Source organism: Macaca mulatta, chromosome 14 (genome assembly GCF_049350105.2).
Source record: "Macaca mulatta isolate MMU2019108-1 chromosome 14, T2T-MMU8v2.0, whole genome shotgun sequence".
Classification (NCBI taxonomy): domain Eukaryota; kingdom Metazoa; phylum Chordata; class Mammalia; order Primates; family Cercopithecidae; genus Macaca; species Macaca mulatta.
Window position 1 is genome coordinate 50,253,727 of NC_133419.1, and position 23,131 is coordinate 50,276,857.

The following is a 23,131-nucleotide window of genomic DNA, read 5'->3' on the forward strand; positions in this document are numbered from 1 at the left end:
CCTAGTGCTGTTGTGTGGCCTTGAGAAAGTAACTTAACCCCTCTAGGCTTAGATTTCTTCACCCAGAGAGTATGCTTGAAACTGTAGGGTCTCTTGAGCTCCCCCGAGCCAAGACTTTCAACAATGGGCTTCTATGTTTTCTCAATTTTGAATAAATGTGGACATTGGCAAATTGATCCTCCCAGCCTGACCTGTGAGTACCACTGCCCCCATGACTAGAATCAGCCATAAAGTCAACTTAACTGATGTCTCCTATGTGCGAAGTACTTGCAGATCTCCAAATTCTAGAGTTAGAAGGACCCTTGAGAGAAACGAGTTGCAATGTCTTGTTTATATTAGGAAAACTGTGAAGTGGGTTTTACAATGTGACATGGTAAGAAGTGAGTGGCGGGATCTCACACAGCACCGCCACAGGCTTGCTGCACATAGCCACTTGAATGGATAAGTGAAAAGCCTGAGTCCAAACCCAGGGTTCTGACTCCTAGCCCAATGTTCTATGTTGCCCCTAAGTTCGTGCTATTTCAGATATTTCCAGCCCTGACATGGTCACTCCAAGAGCTAATCCTAAATTTTCTTATGAAATTAACTTTCATTTCATTTCAATTAGATATAGATATAAAGAGAGTGACAGAGAAATAGAAACACAGATCACTACTAGCACTAGCACTTTTAAAAGAAAGAGGTGGGTCACAAAAAATTCCCTGGGGATTGTTATCCAGACTGGCCCTTTCAGTTTCTATAATTTAGCAAAGGAAAACTAAGAAAAGAGCATATTTCAGATACGGATCTATGATTCTCCTGCCAGGGATACATACGTTTGAATAGGGGAACCTAGAGGAGTCAATGCTTTCAAGGCCCCATGATGTGAGACCAATGGTGGGATTTTCAGGCAGCAGGTTGTGGTGGGCTGGTGCTCTCTGAGAAACCATTTTCCTCAGTCATTACTCTCATAGTCACTGGGTACAAAGACTGAGACTTTAGGAAAAATGTCTATCAGAGTCTCTCAATCTGAGTATCTGAACCTCAAAATTTGAGGCACCACTCCTTTCTAGGGCTTGTCCTGGACTCCCTTCTGAAAGGCCATTGAATCACAAACTGACAATAATTCAGGTTGCTTCTCAGAGGGCCACACACATTTTAATAGGAAACTCTTGACAACAGAGCTCATCAAAGCCTAATTCAGATCCATTAATGGTGGGATTTCAGCAAATGTGATCATCTATGCAGGAGATATTTGGGGTGCAATGAGTGGCAGATGGGAAGGCCTTCCTGGCTATTCCTGAAGACAACTGTGCCAAGGTCCTCTCTCCTAGTGGTCCCACTGCCCAGGGTAACTCACTGACGAGGGCTGTCACGATCTCCTCCATGCTCTCCATGAAGCTACTGAGGTGCTGGGTGACGGGCAGGTGTGGGGAGGTGACCTGGGCCACCACAGCCGCAGCCTCAGCCCGTGTGGCCTCTGAGTGGCTGTCGTCAGTCAGGATGTCGGCCAAGCACAGAACGCCATCCACCTGCAGATGGAGAGAGGGAGCTCCCCTGTGCATTCTGGGTGAACACCACTGCCCAGGACATTAATGAGACAGATTCAGCACCCCCTACATGGAAGCCAGCTCTGGCTTCCCAGAACAGCCCGGGACCCCATGTGGAGCCAGGGACAATCCAGTGAAAAGACCCTCAGAATGACTCAAATTCTGGCACCTGGAGGCCTCTCCTTTGAGTCCAGCGGAGATCAGTAACCTTCCATGGGCCTCCTAGAGAGCAGACAGCAAGTCAAGTGTCCAAAGGCAGGACCCTGGTCATCAACCACAGCAAATTGTCATAAAAGAATAGTCACTTAGAAATCTCACATCCCTGACCTCTAATCCTGGACCCCTCTTCCTTGCTATGCGACTTGGCGTTAGTCACTTAGCCTCTCTGAGATTCTGTTTCATCACCCTTCAACAGGGTGTTGTGGGATTGAAGACATAAAGCAGGCAATGCCTGATCTAGAAGAGATGCTCAAGAAATGTTGGTTTCTTCCTCATATTTAGCAACAGGATGAGCTTAGTATTTCCTTCCCCATCTTGTCCTCCACCATCCTCCCTGATAGAAATGGGGCTGCTTCCCTGGAGGCCTTGCTTTCTGTGCCCAACCAGTAAGGAGCAAACCTGAAACTGGTGGGACATTAGTGCCAGATAAGAACATGTTTCCAAGCTCTGCCTGGATCAGACCTGCTTTTGGTATGAGAACAGCTTCTGCTGAGCATGTGCTTACAGTGTGCCAGGCACCATTCTATAGAGTGCACATGTTATTATACAATCTATTCCTTACAATAACCCTCTGAGGTCAGTATTATTATCCCCATTTTACAGACGAGAAAGCTGAGGCCCAGAAAGGTTCATTGACTTGCCCCAGATCAAGAACTTTAAAAGCAGTTGGTTGGGCATTCAAACTCAAATGGTCCTGGTGTCAAAACCCAGGTTCTGAACAGGATATTATGCTGCCTCCTAAGAAGTGGCATCTGAGCTCAGACTTCAGCCTCCATCAGGGTCAGTACACAAAACTTGCTGGAGAAAAAGAGGGCAGGAGCTTGTCAAGATTAGCTCTGCAGTGCTACTGCAGCCCCTCAAATGCCCTGGGCACCAGCCTGCCTGGGGACCCTGCCACCAAGCACCAAGTCCTTCTCAGGTTGGGAGTGGGAGGTAGGGATGAGGCAGGGGAAGAACAGGAGAGGTGGGGTGAGGAGCAGCCCGTGCTCATTCCCTACACCTGCCACAGACCTGAGGCTTCTGTCCCTATGTCTTCCTGCCACTCAGCTCCTGTGGGCCTCCAGAGGTCTGCATTTCGTTTGACTAATTACCACCACTGAGTTCTGTGCCTCCCTTAAATGGCTCTTGGGAGCTGTAAGGTCCATTAGCTGTGAAAGCCTTTGGCAATCTCAGACTCAGAGGAGATAAATGTGGAAACAGGAGCCCAGGGAACTGTCCGCAATAAAACTCACCTGGATGTGCTTAATAAAAGGGAATAAACAGCAGCCATGTGGTCCCTGGCAGAACTGGACTCATGCCAGATGTTTAACTAACAGGCCTTCAGAGAGGGGCGTTGTTTGGGCCTAGAAAAGGGAAGGGAAGCAGGGGCTAGAAGCAGGAAGCAGCCCTATTGCCATCATAAGAAACCTCTTACCCCATCTGGCCTTCATCCCTTTCATCCTTCCAGCACAGATCAAGCTCGTTGCTAAGAAGTTATAGGATCATTAGTGGAGAAATGTCTCTAACAATCCCGTCTCCTTAATCTCAATGTGGTTGCAGATGCTATCCTGGTTCCCAGCTCAGATGTGAATACCAGTCGGACCCAAACCAGTAACTTGCCCTAATCCCCAACACATGCTTGGAGATAGGCCAATCTGAACATACCGGAGAGGCCAAGGAGTTGATCGTCCCCAGGGTCTGCTGCCACCCAAGGCCTGGCTGCCAGGCCTGCTCCCTAGTCCAGACTGCTGCTCTGAAACCCCACTGAATAAAACATCCCCGACATATACTGCATGCCAAGCCTTGTGCTGGGAACAATGTCCACTGCAGTGGCGAAGGTGATTCACACCTACAAATTACAAATGAAGATGCTCTACAGAGGGGCCTCCTGGAGGTTACCCTGACTTAATGTCCGTGCCTCAGGTGGGAGACATGGCCCACTTTGGGGCTCCCATGCCCAAGTACCTTTGCTATCATTGTCACATTTATCACACCAACAGGCCCTGTTTCTCCAAGTGAGGTCTGTGGACCAGCTGCATCAAATTCAGTGAGAGTTTCCTAAGAGCAAGTTCCTGTACCCCACCCAGACCTATTCCACCAGAATCGCCAGGGAGGCTTGAGAATCTGCTTTTTAACAGCTCCACAGCTGACTTTTATGTGCCAGCAATTCGGAAGAGCACTAATACTGTGTGATTCCCTGCTCCTTTGTCTGTCTCCTCCCCTGTTCCCCTGCCATCTCTGCAAGCCTGGGGACCACAACTTGTTAACTCCTGGCTGCTCCAGGTCTGGCATGTAGTAGGCCTTTAGTAAGCGGGAAATAAATACAATAAAGTAAAATTCGACCTAATACTTAAGGACACACTTTAGACAAGTAAAGCTAAAGGAATGGCATTGTAGATGGAGGAGCTATTGTAAGTAAAGGCAATTATAGGAAAAGATACCATTGGAGAAACAGCCAACATGAGAACTTAAATCGATTATTGACCCCAGGAAAGTGACCCCGTCCTGATGTAGACCCCAATTCCTTCACTGTCCTTTGGTTTCCAGAGGATCTATGGAGTTGTCTATACAATTGCCAATTGCCCATTGTCTTGCTTCCCTTTTAATTTGTTTTATACACTTCAGATCTCTTTTGGTAACATTAATTATCCCTTTGAAAGGGAAATATATATATATATGTACATATATTATATATATATAGAGAGAGAGAGAGAATAAGTTTTAACAAATAATAAAATGAACACCTGTAGGTGTAGATGTATATGCCTAATATCCAGAAATTCTAGTCTTAGAAATAAAATCAAGAAGTCCCCTGCATACCTTTCATGATGTCATACCTCTGATTTCTCCTGCTGGATGGACCATTACTCTGAGTTTTATGCATATTATTCCCTTGTTTTCCTCAGAGGTTTATTGCATGTATCCACTGTTAGTTTTATAAGATTTGTACTTGACATAAATGGTATGTTGAATATAGCAATTTACTTTTCTCTCCAGTCAGTATTTGTTTATGAAACCTCTTTTTTTTGTTGCATGTAGCTATGATCAATTTATTCTCACTGTTGTATGGTATTTCATTATATAAATCAATTTCAATTCATTTATGCATTCTCCCATCGATGGGTGTCTGAGTGGCTTCCCAGTTTTTGCTATAATGGACAGTGCTGCTATAAATATTCTTCTAAATGTCTTCTGGTGAACATGTGCCAGTTTCTTCAGAGATCCCAATCTAGGAGTGGAATTCCTAGGGCATAGTGTTTCCACATCTTTAGATTTATTGGTATTGCCAAAGTGTTTTGCAACATGATAGTAGTAATTTTTATTCCCACCAGTAATACGTAATCACACTTACACCAGATTCTTGCCAATACTTGCTATTGGCAGATTTTAAAATTTTTTCAATTTTATGGCTATAAAAATTGTATTTTAACCTGCATGTCTCCACTTACTAATGAGGTGGAAAGACTTTTAATATCATTATTTTGCTTTAATTTGGTTTGTTTTGGCTTTTGTTTTTTGCAAGTTGGATCTCCTCTACTATGAATTGCCTGTTTACTGTCTTTTCATAGGGGCCAAATTTTAATAGCATTTGGTTTGGATGCAGCTGACCGGCCACTTGGTCTGCTGCCAGCAAGTTGATCTTCATATTCATTACCATCTCAGCAGCTCTTGCACAGCCCAGCTCACCATAGTAGGAGTCCACTCAAGCGCCCCACACCACTGGGTTCTGGGCTTCCCAGCACCTGAGGCAATCCCTGTAGCATCAGAACATGCACAGACATTAGAGTTAGGCCTACCCAGGTCTGAATCCTGCCTCTATCCTTTATTAGCTGAACAATTTTCTTACTTACTGATATAGTTTGGCTGTGTCCCCACCCAGATCTCACCTTGAACTGTAGTTCCCATAATCCCCACATGTCATGAGAGGGACCTGGTGGGAGGAAATTGAGTCATGCTGTTCTTGTGATAGTGAGTGAGTTCTCACAAGATCTGATGATTTTATAAGGGGCTTCCTTATAAGGGGTGAGACCCACCCCTGCTTTGCTCTGCACTTCTCCTTGCTGCTGCCATATGAAGAAGGATGTATTTGTTTCCCCTTCCACCATGATTGTAAGTTTCCTGAGACCTCCCCAGTCCTGTGGAACTGAGAGTCAATTAAGCCTCTTTCCGTTATAAATTACCCAGTCTTGGGTATGTCCTTACAGCAATGTGAGAACAGACTAATACACCTACTTTGAGCTTTTATCTGTAAAACAGGAATAATACCAATCTCACAGGTTTTTTTCTCCTTATAAAATGTGGCTAAAAGTAACAACTTCAGAGGACCATTGGAATTATTAAATGAGAGAATGCATGTATAGTGCCTGCCACATGGTGGCACCATCATTCCCTCCCCTCCCCACCTGATGGCTCCTTGACTTGGGGCCCTGAATCCTAGGTTCACCCCACTTCTGCCTGTCCCAGCCTCCTGACAGGGCTTCTCTCCAGAACTCCTTTCTGCACACTCTTTTGGGACTGAGACCACAGCAAGAACGTCAGCTCTTTGGATTGGGGCCCAAAGTTTAACCACTTGTTTAGACATCCTTCAGTCATGCAGCACAGAACCAGGACTTTTAAAATGGGAGTGATTTCTGTTTGGATTACTGACTAGGAACAATGCAATGAACAATTGCAACTCCTCAGAAGGGAATAAAGAGAAAGTCAGTACTATCCCTGCATTTCTATAGTTCAATAAACATTTCCTGAGCACCTACATTGTGACAGGTGCTGACGTGGACAGTGACACAGAGATGAAGCAGAAATAAAGATAGAGATGAAGACGCAAAGACACACAGCAACAAGAAAATGGAGAGTGAGACAGAGAGAAAGTGAGAGAGGGGAGAGAGAAATCATATGCTTACAAAGGATTTGAGAAATTGTCTGATGCAAATTTCCATCTCTTAGTTCCTCTCTCACTTGGCCTCTCTGTAACCTCTACTGCTCCTGAGAATTCAGTTCTCTCCATCTTGCCCTGATCTCCTGCTGAGACTTTATGATGCCACATTTTGGGCTCCTCCCTAGCTCACCACTTTTTACCATTTGCTCTGTTGGCCTCTCCTCCTTTGCATTCATCTCAACTGGCATATAACAGGTTTTGCAGCCAGACCTGTTTACTCCATATCAGACAAAGGCCCCCAAACACAAGTTGCCTCAGTGACTCCCTACAGTGACCCCCAAACCTAGCCCTCTTTTCTGAGATCCACATCTACATTCCAAACTGCTATCTTATCATTTTATATTTAATTCCAAACATAATTTGCCTGGATATTCCACAGCACCTCAAACCCAATTCACTTAAAGCTGAAGCGGTCATTTTCCCTGTTTTCCCTCCTTGCTCCCCTCTCAGATCTGGTCAAATGTCACTTCTGCGAACATGCATGCACCTGCCTCACCCAGAAGAGGTCATCTCTGTTCTCCCCATTGCCACATCACTGTGGTCTGACCTCAGCTAGAACACCTATCAAGTTAGATGGTCTCATCCGGTTACATGCATATTCCCCAAGTAGATTTGAGCCCTCAGGGCAGCTCCTATACCAAATTCTCTCTAGGTTCTCAGCATCCAGCTTAAGCGTAACACACAGCAGTTTGCTGATGAAGTATGGGCTGAATGATGAGGAAATGGAGGCCCAGGGAGGAGACGAGACTACCCAGGCCACATGGCAAGTTAATGCCAGGGCCAGGACTCCAATTCTGGCCTCCTCACTCATTGTCCCATGCCTCCCTCATTGGGGCCTCTGGGGAGAAGAGGAGAAGCTGGTGAAAGGGCCAGGTTAGTTCCCATGATGGGCCCAGAAGTAGCCCACCCTGAGGCCAGCAACCCCAAACACAAGTCCCACTTTAGGAAAGTCTCCATCCCCAAATCACCCACTTCCCATCCCTTGTTGTAAACTTAATGATGCCAAGAGAACAATCTAATCAAAGCACTTTCACATCCCTAAAGAAATTGCTGCTGGAAGCACTTATAGATAATTAGCTTTTACATGGAATGGAATGGGCCTGGGCCTGAAGCCAGACTTTCCTCATGGGCGGGCATGCAAGTGGTGATGAGGATGGCCTGGCCTGGTCATCATCTGGGCAGCAGAGCTGATGCACCTGGAGTCTGGATACAGAAGGGGCTGGCAAATGCTGAGATTCTTCCCAGGGAGTGGGAGGAAGAGCATGGAAATTGTCTTAGTCTATTTTATGCTGCTATAATGAAATATACCTGAGACTGACTTCTTACAGTTCTAGAGGCTGTGAAGTCCAAGTTTCAGGAGCCCACTTGCTGTGTCATTCTGTAGTGGAAGGTAGAAGGGCAAGAGATCTTGCATAAAAGGATTGGGGGCCATAAAACCGAACTCCTCTTTTTATCAAGAGCCCACACCCAAGATATCTAACCCACTCCCAAAATAATAGCGTTAATCTATTCACGGGCACAGAGCCCTCATGACCTAATCACCTCTTAAAGGTCCCGGCTCTCAACAGAGTTGCACTGGGTTGGAAACAGAGTTGTTTCCCGCATATAAACCTTGGGGGACACAATCAAACCATAGCAGAACACTTGCAGTTAAAGAACCCAAAGTGTACAGTAAGCATCATATCCGGTTTATGGGCAATATTCTCCTACTGATTATTGGAAAAGCACCAGTGGTGGTTTTTAGGCAAATATCTAAAGGACACAGGCTAATATACAAAGGCCCATTATATAACACTGGTGCTAGTCTGCTTTTCTTAGTTTTGATTTTTAGGGAGGTTTTTTTTTTTGTTTTATGTGTCTAATTTTAAGGAAAAGGAGGTACAGTTGGTTGCTGGATTGTAACAATTAAACAGAATCATGGGAATGCACTGAAAACTCAGCCATAGGAGCAGGAGAGTGACCTAGAGACATCCAAATTTTCTGTTTCTTTCTGTCCTTCCAGACACCTAAAGACTGCAGGAAGATACAAGATGAGTGGGAATCACAAAGTGACTGGAATCCTGCTCATTGGTCTAGGCAGGATGGACCTGTTTGTCCAGGGTATAGTTAGAGGGCAAATTCAGTTATAATCAGAAAGGGGAGCAAGGGTCATGTCCAAGGAGGCAAAGATAAGAGACAGCCCAAGGGAAAGGGCAAAGCATTTCATGGAATAAATAAACCCATGGGTCAGAGGCAGAATGCTAATGTGGACTGTACACCAGATAGGGACAAGGTTCAGGATGACGTCTGTAACAGTCTAAGGGATTAATTAAAGACTCCCTTTATACAATGGGGTGTTTGTTTTACGGAGTGGTGGTAGAGCTGAGAGCTCCATAGAAAGCTACCGAAGCTAAAATAGGTCTTCAGGATGATAATATTATCCTCCTCCAAACTAATATATCCCAGCACTCAACTTCTTTTGCTATGTCAAACAAGAATCTTTAGTTAAAAGCTAAATGGAAAAACACAAATATTAATGTGTAATATGGAATGGAACAATGAATGAAAGGGATTATACAACCAGTTTGGCAGGCAAGTCAGTGACGTAGAGAGAGAAAGAGATGTATAGGCAGAGAAAGCGGGGATGAGTTATTAAGGAGGAAAGCAATTATGGATTGAATAACTTAAGAGTATATAGAGTAAATAATTTCCCTATTAAGCAGATGATTTTCCCTATAGCTGATTTTCAAACAGATGCTCTGAAGGTGCTTTGGGGGTGGATTTCTCTTCGGGCTAGGGTTACTAGGCATGTGCTGATAAGAACATACCAAGTTTTCAGCAAAGCACTACTGGGCGCAGCTGGGATCTGAATTGTACCCAATCTGCTTCTAGATCAGTGGTCCTCAGCCTGGTTCTTAGATAATTAGAATCATCTAGGACAGTTTTAAAGACACATATACCCAGACTTTACCACCAGAAATTTGAATTTAATTGGTCTGTGGTGCAGTCTTGGTATCATTAAGCTTTTATTTTTGTTTTTGTTTTTTTGAGACAAGGTCTCACTCTGTCGCCCAGGTTGGAGTGCAGTGATCTGCCCGCCTCGATCTCCTAAAGTGCTGGGGGTATCATTAGTTTGTAAAACTCCTCAAGTAACTCTCATGGACATCCTGAGTCGAGCAGCACTGTTTCAGAGATATCTATAATACCAGGAAGTTGCACAACCTTCAGAGCAAGAAAAGCCTGGGCTCCTTGCTGACTTGATGAAATGAGCAAGTTATCCACCTTCTATGAGCCTCATTTTTAATCCTTAAAATAATAACGGTATCATACTTAATAATAAAATAATAAATTAAATATTGATAGCTTTTTACCTGAAATCAGTAACAAGATAAAGATATCCATTATCACTGCTCTCATTTAAAACCATACTGCCCAATGCAATCAGACAAGAAATGCAAAAATAGAAGGATTGAAAAAGGAGAAGCAAAACTGTCATTATTTACAGATGACATAATTGTGTACATAGAAAACCCTAATGAATCTATACACTATTAAAAACAGTAAGTAAATATAGCAAGTAATATTACTGGATACAATATCAAATTTGTATTTTTTATGTATCAGCAACAACATAAAATAAAAATTAAAAAACACCATTTACATTTGCATGAAATCATAACTAGAAATAAATCTAAAAAAGATGTGCAAGATGCCAGCACTAAAAACTCAAAACATTGCTGAGAGAAATTAAAGACAGTTTGTATGAAGTAGAGATATGTACTTTGTTCATTGATTAGGATATTCTACATTGTTTAAGATGTCCATTTCTGGTGGGGCACAGTGACTCATGCCTGTAATTCCAGTACTTTGGGAGGCTGTGGTGGGCGGATCACCTGAGGTCAGGGAGGCTGAGGTGGGCGGATTACATGAGGTCAGGAGTTCAAGATCAGTCTGGCTAACACGGTGAAATCCCATCTCTACTGAAAATACAAAATTAGCTGGGCATGGTGGCACACACCTGTAATCCTAGCTACTTGGGAGGCTGAAGCAGGAGAATCGCATGAACCCGGGAGGCAGAGGTTGCAGTGAGCCAGAATCATGCCACCGCACTCCAGCCTGGGTGACAGAGTGAGACTCCGTCTCCAAAAAAAAAAAAAAAAAAAAAATGACGTCCATTTCCAAAAATTTAAATTTTTAAAAATCTCAATCAACATTTCAGCAGGTATTTTTGTGGACATTGACAAGCTGATTCTAAAGTGTATATAAAACTGCAAAGAAATTAAGAATTACCAAGATAATCTTAAAGAAGAACAAAGTTGGTAAATTTATGTTACCAAATAGAAAAATGTATTAGACTATAGAGGCCCAGTGCTCTATTGGCACAAGACGAACAAAAGGGCTAATGGAACAGAAAAAAAATCCAGAAACAGACTCATGCATATATCACTATTTTTTTAAAAAAGAAAAAGGTATCACTTCAATTCAGTGTGGAAAGTATAGTCTTTTCAATAAACGGTGCTGGCTCAATTGGGTGTCCACATAGGAAAAAAAATGAATTTGTAAACCTCCCCTACTTCCCCACTCACTCCGCCCCACACACTGGCCTTGATTGTTGGTCCTGGAGCCCAGAGACCAGCAGCCTCAACAGCCCCAGGAGAAGCCTACCCCAGGCAGCCTGATGGAGCTGCCACTGGTATTCTTATCCACCAGGGGTCGCTGTTGCACAGCACATGGGGTCCCACCGAGCCTCCGCGGACGGAGCCTGCTCCTGCAAACCCACTGTTGCACTTAGGCATCCGGACTGCCTGGCAGCCCCATCCCTTCTCCAAACTCAGGTTGGACCTGGCAGGAAAGGCACAGTCCCCGAGCCAGCAAGGCCTTCCTTCAGTCTGGAAAGTACTGGCCCATAATCTCAGCCTAGATCTTTGTTAGAAGGGAAGAGGGCCGGTGGGGCAGTGTGGCTGATTTAGTTCCTGCCTCTTTGCATCCTGGCCTCCTTAAAAGCCCCCACCGCAGCCATCAAGACAGACAGACAGGAGCTTTGGCATGTCGAAAGTGAACAAGCCACAATCCCTCTGGGAAGGCTCGGTCATGGGCCCTGCCCCCTTGCAAGGCTGGGGAGAGTGGCAGTGACAGTGCCAGCCCCAATTCCTTTCTGCCTGTCAGCCAGAGTCACAGCACAGACAGCTAACCTGGGACCCTGGGGCTCTCTGCAAAGCCTTAGCCCATTCCCATGGGAGTTGAAGGCTAGTGTTTGGGGGTGAGGAGTGGAGGAAGCTGATAATCCTAGATAGGTTGAGTGCCAAAGAGGGGTGAAGAGGCACCTGCAACCTTCATTCAGAGGCATTCTCTTTCTCCCTCTCTCTAAAAGCTACTCCGAGGTAAAGACAGGATTGCAAGACAGATTAAGCAGATTTTTTTGCCTTGCATTCACAGCCCCTCTGTCTCTATCCAGCCTGGCTTATATATTAGAACCAACTCTAGCAAGATAGTAGCTTTGCCTTGGGTTCTGCACACTATGACATCATTCACCTAATGGGACCAGGGGGCGCACTTAGGATTAGGAGCAAAAACGCAGGGTTCTCAGTCTAGCCTCTGTCCCTCCCAGTATCTCTATCCTTTCCAGCTTCAATTTGCTCTTCTGTAAATAAGATGGAGGTGACCATCTCTCCCTGCCCTCCTTACAAAATGACTGTGAAAAGCAAATGGGCATAATGGTGAGAAAAACTGATTAAAGCGAGGGTGTTTTGCTTGCTTGAATTTTTTATTCATTTTTTGCAAAAAATAGCTGTTTCTGACCATCTGCAATCATACAGGGAGCAGAGAGTGGAGAGAGACTCTTGTAAAACAGCAGCTGGGGCCACAGAGCCTCCGCACCACCCCCCCTTGCAGCCCACTCCCTCCTGCCCAGGGCCTCTGGGACTTCAAGAGCTCAGTCTAGGCCTCTCTGTCTTCATCTCTCATTCAGCCCAGCACCTCAGCTGTCAGGGCCTATTGATGCCAAGAAGCTGCCCCAGGAAATAAGGGTGGGGCGTGAGGGAGCTGAATGGAGACAGGCAGCAGTTTTTCCAGCTCTTGCCCTTGGTGATTTTCTTCTTGGACTTGAAATTGAGCCCTCCTCCCCGCTCTCCCCTCATCTTTAATTTCTGTATTGATTTTCATTAAACTCCCCCCTTGGCTCCAGCACAGGGTGAACTAACTCGTTATTTGAAAAAATAAAACAAAAGGGAGGGGTGAGAATAAAAGGATGCGCTTTTGAAAGTGAGGCCATCTCTGGTCTTAAGGCTGGAAAAGACAATGACCAGAACTGTCCTGCAGGTTGTCTGAGCCTTGGGCTTTCAGTGCCCCCCACGCCTTATGGCCATAGACGTGTAGCTTCCTATCCCTAACATCTCCAGCCCCTCATCCAGACCATAGTCCCCAGTCCAGCTCTAGTCTGCAGCCCCCTCTAACCCCATCCTGACCTGGCCCCATCCAACCACAATCCCTGAACCAGCAGTGCCCTGACCTTCCCTTTCACCACTCAGAGCATCTGGCACCCTGCCATAGTCATTGCAAAATCCCCAACAACCAGGTCCTTTGGGGGCAATGTGAAGTTTTCCCCAGACCAACCTGAAAAAGTGGAAACAAATGGGCATGGGAGGAGGAAAAGGAAACAAACATAGGCAGAGTGCTTTCTCCATGCAGGCATCATTGCTGCAAGACCCACCCATATTGTTTCATTGCATCACCGTAGCAGACCTATAAAGGAGGTGGTAAGGTGCTAGTCCCATTTTACAGAAGATGAGGCTGGGGTTCAGACAGGAGAAGTGACTTGCTCCCTCACCTCTCTTCAGCCTTCCCCAAACCCTGCAATCCTCCCACTTGGTAATGGTAGTTCACCTTGCCAGCTCCAGTCCTCCAGAAGGCCACCGTGAGCAGTCCACCCTTACCAGGTTGGGTTCATCTGCTCTTGCTGGACTGTGTGGCTCTGGGGCCCTTACTCCCCCCTTGGCCCTCATTTTCTCCCTCAAGTCTTCTTCCAAGTGAGGTCCAGAGACTACTGCCTCCTCCTTGGGGCTCCCCCAATTCACTGAACACAGAGACCCTGAAACACTTGGAGCCCCATGGGGTGGCTCCCTGCTGTGGCGTCCCCTCTGCCCCTGCCCTTGTTAAGACTGCTTTCCTCCGGCTTGCCTGGGAGCTCCTCCCTGGCCTTTCTGGGACCAGCTTCATTGCCTCTTTGGTGCTGCCTACACTGGCAACCCCACCAGAGGTGGGGCCTCCTGCCTATAGCCTCTGATGGCCACGGGACAGCCCTTACCACTGTCCGTCCTGCCGGGCCTCTCCCCATCAGCTATCCTGGGAGGCAGGGAGCCTGTCTTTTCTCCAGAGCCCAGCACAGGGGTTGGGAAGGAGGAGTGATGTCAGATGAGGACACAGGGAAGGAAGGACAGATGTCCTGAAGCTTAGGATGTGGGGAGGCTGCAGCCCGGATGAACCAGACCTCCACGTGACAGCTCTGAAAAGAAAGAATGGGGCCTCAAAAGGCCTGTCAGACACTCGTGGAGAGGCCTTTGCTGTGTGTTGGCATCTTGCCTCCATCCCTGCTTGGTGGGTGTCCATGTCTGGCCCCTGCCCAGGCCAACACAGAGAACTCAGCTCCCAGGGAGTCATCCCTCTGCAGTCCTTGCCTCAGAAGGACCAGCTCTCCCCAGGTAGCAGAGGAAAGAGCAGGAGTTTAGAATCAGCCAGACTTGGGTTTGCATCCAAGCTCTACATTCACGACTGAGGAAACACAGTCTCCGAGTCTCAGTTTCCTCGTCTGTTAAAGGGAAAGGCTGTGAGGACTCATCCCCCCACCACACCCAGCTTCTCCATGTGTGCACTTCACTGCAACTTTGACCAGGCCAGCCCCTCTCCCACATGCCAGCCCTCCCTTCCCCACCAGACCCTAACCTTCCATTCATTTTCAGAGTCACAGTGATTAGCATTGTACCTGCCACAATCACAGTAGCCACCATTTATTCACTGCCTACTCTGTGCCAAGCATCATATTACTATACATGAGGAAGATTTTATAGGCTCATTTTACTGATCAAGAAACTGTGCTAAGAAAGTCTCCCAGGATAACATATCCAAGCTCACAGTGAGAAAAATCTGCTCAAACCCAGGATTGCCTGACTCTAGTTCCCGGTCTCCCCACTGTAATAGGCTGCTTCAGTGATAAAAGGAATTCGCAGAGTGAATTAATGGTGGACTTCGTGAGAGAACAAATGAGTGAGTAAGTTTACTTATTATTTTATTTTATTTTATTTTACTTATTTTTTTAAGAAGCAGTGTCTAGCTATATTGCCCAGGCGAGTCTGGCTTCATGCAATGCTCCTGCCTCACCGTCCTAAAGCACTGGAATTTGAGTGAGTTTAAAAGTAAGTGAATGACTGACTGGCAAACAGAAGGAATGAAGCAGCAGAGATGAAGTGACTTCCTGTGAGTAAGTGAATGAGACCATGACTGAATCTATGACCACACAAGTCCCCCAAACCGGGCAAGGCTCAGGCATGACACAGCAGTAACTGGGATGGATGCAGTGACCTGTCTAGACCCACAACTCCGCTGGAGACTGTGCAGGATTTAATGAACCTCTTCAAGGTTGAAGGAAAGGAGGCGGAAGCCACACAACAGAGATGAATTTCACCAAATCCAGCACGTTTCCCACTGCCAATTAATTAAGCAAACCTCAGTGAGAAGGCCAGGCCAGTAAATCAGGAGGGGAAGGCTGGAACTTTGATGTGATCTAATTAGGCCATGAACCATGCCCAGTGAGTGGGTGGCTGGCAAGAGCCCCAGGGAACCACACTTCCCCATTCCACCTTCACTCACCTGTCACTCTGTGGTTTCTACAATCCAGCCTGTGCCTGGTCTTCACCATCTTCCATCCTCAACACTGACAATGGCCAACCTCACCAGAGCCTCTGTGGGCAGGGCTGAGCAGCCCAGGTCACAGAGGGTGGCAAGCATGGACAGGACCCAGGGAGGGCACATAGGTGGAGAGTGGGGGAGATTAAGGCCCTCACAGGTGTCTCTAGAACTTCTCACAACTTTGGAAGCAACATGATATGGAGGAAAAGAGCATGGACAGTGGCCTCACAATATCAGATTTTGAGTCCTGGGTCTGCAAAATGGTTAACAGCCCAGGCTGGCTCTCGCCCAGCAAAGCTGGAATTACATTACTGCCTGGGCCATTTTTTAGCTGTGTGCACTTGAGCAAGTTGCTTCGTGTCTCTGAGTCTCCCTTTCTTCTGTAAGCAGTGGGGATATAACAGGATGGCAGAGAATAAATGACTTGATGAAAGGAGGGGCTTAGCAAAGTGCTTGCCCAAAGCAAGTATTTGATATATGTTAGTTATTGTTCCTCTCATCATGGTCATGACATCCTCCTTACCTGCTAGAACTGGGCTTGGCAAGGATTTTCTACAGATGGCCACAAAGAAAATATTTTTGGCTTTCCAGACTATATGCTCTCTGTTGCAACTATTCAGTTCTGCTGTTTTGGTATGAAAGCAGATAGAGAACACCCAAACAAAAGAGTGTAGCTGTGTTCTAATAAAACTATGGGCTGAACTTCGAATTTCACATAAGTTTTCATGGGACACAAAATTTTATTCTTCTGTTTTTTTCCAACCATTTAAAAATGAAAAAACAAATCATTCTTAGCTCATGGGCCAGACAAGGCAGATAGCAGGCTGAATTTAGCCCATGGACCATAACTTGCTATCTTCTAGACTAGAATGTAAGCTCCATGAAGACAAGGAGTTTTGTCTGTTTTGTTCACTGTTATACTCCCAGCGCCTAAAACAGTGCCTGGCAAATAGCAGATAGTAAATATTTGCAGAATGAATGAATTACATAATGTATGATTTCACACAAGAAGTCATTTCACCTCTCTGGATGTCAGTTTTCTCATCCATACTGTGGGGACACTTTCAAATCTGAAGCAAGCATCAAATGAAATTAGAATCCATGCGGGGTCACTTTGCAAGCTCTACAACTGCCATACAATGTAGTTGTTATTTCTGATCACTCAGGGGCCCTTGCCAGGGTAAGTCTTATTCCTCTTCAGTGCCTGGCACAGAGGAAATATTTCATGAGAGTCTGTGTATTATAAGCAATCTGTCCTGGAGGGGAGAAATGTCCAGGTAAGCTACTATCCCCTATGCCAGTTGGGGATGTGAGGGGTTAGCACCTTGGCCAGGAACAGCAAGATGGTCTGGGATTAAGCTGCAGGGACCTTTTCAGTGCTCTCAGAGTAACCATTAAACTAGCAAGGTCGTGACACACACTGGGTGTTGGACTATGGCAGATGTGGGTCCAAATTCTGGCTCCAATACTTACTATGTTATTTAGGCAAGTCACTTAAACTGCCTGGGATTCCATTTCCTTATCTTTAAGATGGAGATACTAATAGTGCTCACCTCACAAGTTTCTGGTGCATTAATGAAAGGACATATGTAATGGACTAGCTCAGCACCTGGCACGTAGTAACCCCCCAGACTATGAGCATCTCTTTCTCCTTTTGCTCAACTGGGCAGGGTCTGAATCCCAGGCTAGGACCTGGGCCATCTGTACTGGGAAAGACACATTAAAGCACTCTGGCATTTGAGCAGCATCAGATAGGTGAAAGGAAAAATGCCTCCAGCTGTCCCAGCTGCACATGTTTTCAGCTCTAAACAAACAAACGAAAAACCCTGTTGTTTTTCTTCCCTGAATTGAAAACTTCCTTCTGCACTGCAAGCTCACTAAAGCCATACAATCTGCTGCTTTCGGAGAGCTGGTGATCCCAAGCTCCTTCTATCTTATCCTCCCATTTTCCCTGCCAACCAGACAGGAAAGGTGAGAAACAAAGCCCATTTGGTTGTTTGTACACTATCCAAGGAAGGACAAGTTTTATAGGAGAAGGGAGGGAATTATTCCGAACCTGAAGTTGAGGATGCTCAATGTATTTCCTTTATCAAGTCCACCATCTGTCTCTCCCTCTCTCTCTCATCACCCTCCCCATTCCTCTATTTTGCCATATAAGAGAGCACACGCATAGCATGTCTGTGCTCACACAATCAGACAGGGCACTGTAATTGGTTTCAGTCTTATGAGACTTGGATTTGGCTTTTGGTTCTCTCATTTAGTAGATATATGACCTTGAGTTAGTCACTTCTCTCCTCAGAGCCTCGCTACCCAATGAGTAGCACAATGAAGGAGTAAGCATGGATTTCTCACCTTCAAATCTAGTGCTTATAGCAACTAGATGTGAAAACTTCCAACCCAGTGGGAAGAGGGCACTCTGTCTAAAAAGCTGGCACTAGCTCCTCTACTATCTTGCTCTGTTACCTTCGGCAAATTACTTCCCTATTCTGACCTGTAGCCTTGTCATCTGTAAAATGAGCAGGTTCCCTATCCACATTCCATCCTTAGCTAAGAGCATCTCTAAGTTCATGATTCTATGACCCTGTCCCGATAATCTGAGTAGATTTGGAAGGAGGCAGGGTAAAAAGTAAGATGACCATTTGTCTAGGAGTCCAGACCAAAGTGAAGAAACTGAGGGTAGGGTAGAGTTATTTGGGCTGCCAGGACTAGACTGTGGGACATGGAGGCAGAGGACAGATAGCAGTTTGCTGGCCCCTGTCCCCATTTAGACCAGCTCACATGAACAGACTCAGATCCTCCCCCAAATCCTGCAGGTACCACCATAGTACCAGGACACACCAGGCCTTTCCACTTCTCTATAAGAATTTTCAGCATCTTTCCTGGAAACTTGGTTGGGAAACCCCAGATTTCAGCCCCTGCCACCCAGCCCTCCTGGCTGGAGTCCCCAAGAGCGTATCCACAAGCTCAGACTCACACATGTCTAAGTAGAGGAGCAGCCTCAGCCCCACAACCAGGGAAGGGGTCAGGGGTGGCTGGAATTAGTTATGTCACCATAGATCAGGCTTGAGCAGAGGCACTAGGGCCTGTCTGATCACCGCCTTCCTTCTCTAACCCCACCCTACTCCCATGCCATCTTGGCCCAGCGAGCACTTGGACTGGGGCTTCCACCTCCCTCACCCAAGCCCACTGGTCTTTAGTGAAGAGGAGTCCCACTTGCTCTCCCAGGTACCCAGTGCTGCCCTGCTCTTGCCCACTCTATGCCCCCAGGATCTGGATCCTCTTCCATCTTCAGGAGGCCTGCTGTGGGTGAAGAATCAACCACCCTGAACCCCAGCACCACCTCTGACTTGCCTGCCTTCTACCATGTTCCACCCACAGCAGTCTCCCCAGGTGTCACCCCACCTAGGAAGTGCTGAGTGTCCCTTTGAGCCCTGCCTTTCCTGCTCAGGCTCCTCAGTCCCCATCTCCTTCACCTCTTCGCCAGCTCCCATAGTCCAGGTCCCAGCAGCCCTATCCAAATGGTGCCTGGGAAAAGGACTACTCAGGGCATTTGCTCCATGAAAAGGAACAGATGGCTACCATGAGGCCTAGCCCTCACCCCTACTTGGCTTGAGGAGCTCAGGCACCACCCAGCCAGCTGTCCTTACCTTCTCCAGCTGGTGGACACCCTCTTCCACGCAGCAGATGGAGGCCAGTGTGCGGAGCGCCTGGGGGTATAAGCACCGGAAAGTGTCCTGCCGGCAAATCTTGAAGAGTGCTACGACCCCACCCTCCTGCCAAAAGAAAGAAATATCACATCATGTTATTACTGTGTGACCTTGTCTGGGGCTAACTCAAGAATAAGTGACATCCCTGATTTGCCAGATATGCTTTCGGGTCCTCCCTGCCTCCAGCAATCCCCGCCCCGCACACACTTAACACACTTACGCTCACATGTTCACATGTATGCTACCCAGAAATGCTGGTTCCAGAAATAATGTTACCCTTTATAGTCCAAGCTGGAGATTGGATACCATAAATGTTTCTGGGGCTCGGGAGCCAGGGGCCAAGGCAGGCATATTTGCTAGGGCTGGCGATCAGAACCCTTCAACAGGGTTCCCAAACATCTGGCAACTCCCTTGGAGCAACCCCCCATAGAGCAGGCCTGGAGTCACAGGAAGCAGGTCCTAAAAACCAACTGAGGCAGGTGGGAGGAACTGACTAGATCTCCCTCTGCTAACAGTCACCAGGCTATTCCTCGGATCCTTCCAACTGCTGTGGGAAGCAGGCAAAAAAAAGGTTTCATTTATATTAGCACTACCATTTCCTCCCATTTTTTGATTGAAAAAACTGAAGTCCAGATGGGTAAAATAATTCAGCCTATATTCACATCATCATTTTCATTTTCACTCCTTTACTCCTGTTTGTGTGTGTGTGTGTACAACCCTTTCAAAAACAATCATCTCAGCTCTTGAGTGTGGTGAATATGTCCTTTTCCCTTTGTGAGAGCTGTTTATGGAAACTTCTTTCCAGTAAAGTGTCTACCATCAGGCAAGAATCTAGGAGTGCAGAGCTCATTGTCCAGGTGCCCTGCTAACTAGTCAGACTTACTCATAATAATCACTGGAGCCAACCTTAGCTCTGGGAGCAAAGTGAGCCAAGAGATGACTAGAGTGACTAATCAAGGTGCCAAGCAAACCAGTGGCAACACTAACTGGGGCATTTAGAGTGGCAGGAATTGGATATCCCACATCTAGCCTTGCCCAGATCTCTCCCTCTTTCCCTCCCTGAAGGCTGGCAGGGTGCCTAGGGTTGGCAGCAGTAAAGAATGCATGAGCAACTGATCTGAACTGGGTCCCTCGGGGCACTAGCCTTTAACCTCATCACTCCTGGGTCTAACTAACCTCCTTGTACCAGTTCCCAAAACTAAGCAAAATGTTACAGGAAGAAGGCAAGTTCAGCAAAAGACCATCCTCTGTCAGGTTTTTGAGAATTCTGACAACAAAAGCACCTACTATGTGCCAGGCTCAGTTCCATGTATGCTGAGGATGCAGCAGTGAATGGCTGATAAAACAATGAATGGACAATTGGAAGAAGCAGCCCAGCACAGGGTCACCAAATTAGCTCAATCCCAGATCTTCCCTCCCTCTCCGTCCCACAATGATAGGCTCGTGGGCCCTTTTCATTCTAAGAGTTTTGTTGCTGGTCACTTCAGGGGTCAAGATGAAGATACCCAACTCTGGAGCAGTTCATAATTTCTGACATTTTATAATCAACTAATAGTGATCACAACTTATATATTCCTACTTCTCTTTGGGGTGGTTGAATTCCCCTCATTTCTTTTGGTGTGAAAGGGCATAACTTAGGGCTAGTACATTCATTCACGCATTCACAAATGTTAATGGTTTATTATAAGCCAGACATCACGCTGGACACTGAGCAAGACTGCTTCAGTCCCATCCTTAATAAACTCATGGTCTCATAGAGAAGGCAGATGATTTTAAAAGTTGGTATAAAGCTGGGTAGAGGGGCAATGACATGTGGTTGGGGGTGCAGGGTTAAAAGAACACAGAGCAGAAGCCCTAGCGTGCTTGGAGGGTAGGGAGTTGTAGAAGGGTCAAGACAGAACCACTCTGATTTTAAGTGCACATAATTACTTCAATAAAAATGTCTGGCATGAGACAGACACTTACCCGTCTGATTCCTCGTTCCATAACCTTTACTCCTGCCTTCCTACTTTCCCATAGTTCCTGGGACATCTGCAAGAGGATTCTACATACAGACCTCAGAGAGTCACTGAAGCAAAACCAAGTTACTCTTTAGAATGAGAAGAAAAGAAATGGAACTCCTAAGCTCACCTCAGCCAGCCCTGCTGGTCATTTCTAGCCTTCCTCCAGATGTAAATATACATTCATATATATGGATATATATTTTTATATATGTGTGCTTATATTTAAACATACATATTGTATAACTATTATTTCTCCATATATGTAGATAGATGAGAGAGAGAGAGATGACTGATTGATAGACATTTACATCTGAAGCAGACAATGAAGAAACAGTGCCAAAGAACGCGCATGAGGCCTGAGCCAGGATGAATGTGGCAGCCCTCCTTTGGCTCAGGAGGCACCAAGCCCAGCACAACTATATTTAAGCCTCTGCATGCATTTGCACTGGATTCTCATTACCTCTTTCTCAAGCCTGTGAAAAACGGCCTTCTTAGCACTTTTAGCTACCAGGAGAGGGAGGGGGAAATTCCTGGATCCGAAAGAAGGAGATTCTGGTCCAAATCCTGGCTTTCCTGCTGGTTAAGTTTGGCTAAAAATGGGCTATGATAGTTATATATCTGAGCTGTTGGGGGTGCAATTGAGTTAGTGCATGTGGAAAGGCCTAGAACCTGGTTCTGGAGAGTGTATAAGGGTCAGGCTATGTGAGGCTTCCTGGTTAGAAGAATGTCTCACCTCCTCATGAAGGAGGCCCTGAGGGCTAGGATATGTGGGAGGAGAGAGAAGGAAGGAGGCCACAGAGGAAATAAGATGGATTGGTCTTGAGGACCACTCTGGAGCCCCCATTCAAGAACCAAGTGCAGTACTCATCCTGGAGTGAAGCTGGGAATGGCCTGAGCTAGCAGAATCACATTGTTGGCTAAAGCTTGTTTAATTTTATAGAAAGCTCTGGGCTCAAAGCCCAGCCACATAACAGTATGAATTATTCAGAGAGATTTGGGATGAGCTGTCATAAAGTGGGAAGAGATCACTTATGGGGTGTGTGGGCTGGTGCTGGAAGGAATAACAGAGGAGCTATTGGTGGTGGGGGGGGGATAATTTTGATGAAGCCCAGAGGAGTTTTCTGTGCCCTGCACAGGGGAAGGGATGGAGTTTGCCACCATCATCACAGAGAGGTCTGGGCTTATTCTTTAGCCTTCAGAGGAACCCAAGAAGCTGAGAGGACAAGCCTCAGACAGGTTGCCCATGTTTTCTCCCAGAGGCAGCTAAGATAGATGAAGGACCCAAACAAACAAAACAGCAGGCAGCAAAGAGGTGGATGAGGAAGGCCACTAGGTCACTGCCCCACACTGTCACAACACTGGGTACATCTACTGAGCATCCAAGGTGAGGATGCTGTGCAGGGCATGCCAGGGACTTCCAGCTCCTGCATCACTGTCAGAACTGGAAACCCAAACACAGTAATTCTATAGGAGGAATTAGTCTCCCATCTTCTCCTAGAGAGAAGATTCAGGAAGGACTCCCTTTTCCAGCCCAGAAAAATAGATGAAAAGATGAGCTGGAAAGATGGAAGTCCTCCTTGAATCTTTTTCTCTGCTTCAACACTCTGTTACTTCATCCTTTAGACCTGAAATATCAGAAGGTTGAGATTAAGATTTTGGAATCTGTAGACCTGGTTAAAATCCCAGCTCTGCGGCCGGGCGCGGTGGCTCAAGCCTGTAATCCCAGCACTTTGGGAAGCCGAGACGGGCGGATCACGAGGTCAGGAGATCGAGACCATCCTGGCTAACACGGTGAAACCCCGTCTCTACTAAAAATACAAGAAAATTAGCCGGGCGAGGTGGCGGGCGCCTGTAGTCCCAGCTACTCGGGAGGCTGAG

The 23,131-nt window shown here is 46.4% G+C and overlaps 1 protein-coding gene across 6 annotated transcripts in view; it reads right to left on the bottom strand.

Annotated features, from left to right (window-relative positions):
- Nucleotides 1–23,131, bottom strand: part of INSC (INSC spindle orientation adaptor protein) — a 132,349-nt gene that overhangs the window by 22,801 nt on the left and 86,417 nt on the right. For 4 of the 6 annotated variants that reach the window (XM_077964851.1, XM_001092074.5, XM_015114805.3 and 1 more), the window contains 2 exons: nucleotides 19,191–19,316; nucleotides 1,340–1,511 (listed from right to left, as the gene is read on the bottom strand). In XM_077964851.1, coding sequence (XP_077820977.1) covers nucleotides 1,340–1,511; nucleotides 19,191–19,316 — 298 coding nt within the window. The remainder of the gene's footprint in view (nucleotides 1–1,339; nucleotides 1,512–19,190; nucleotides 19,317–23,131) is intronic. The other 2 variants (XM_077964852.1, XM_077964849.1) reach the window with 1 other exon arrangement.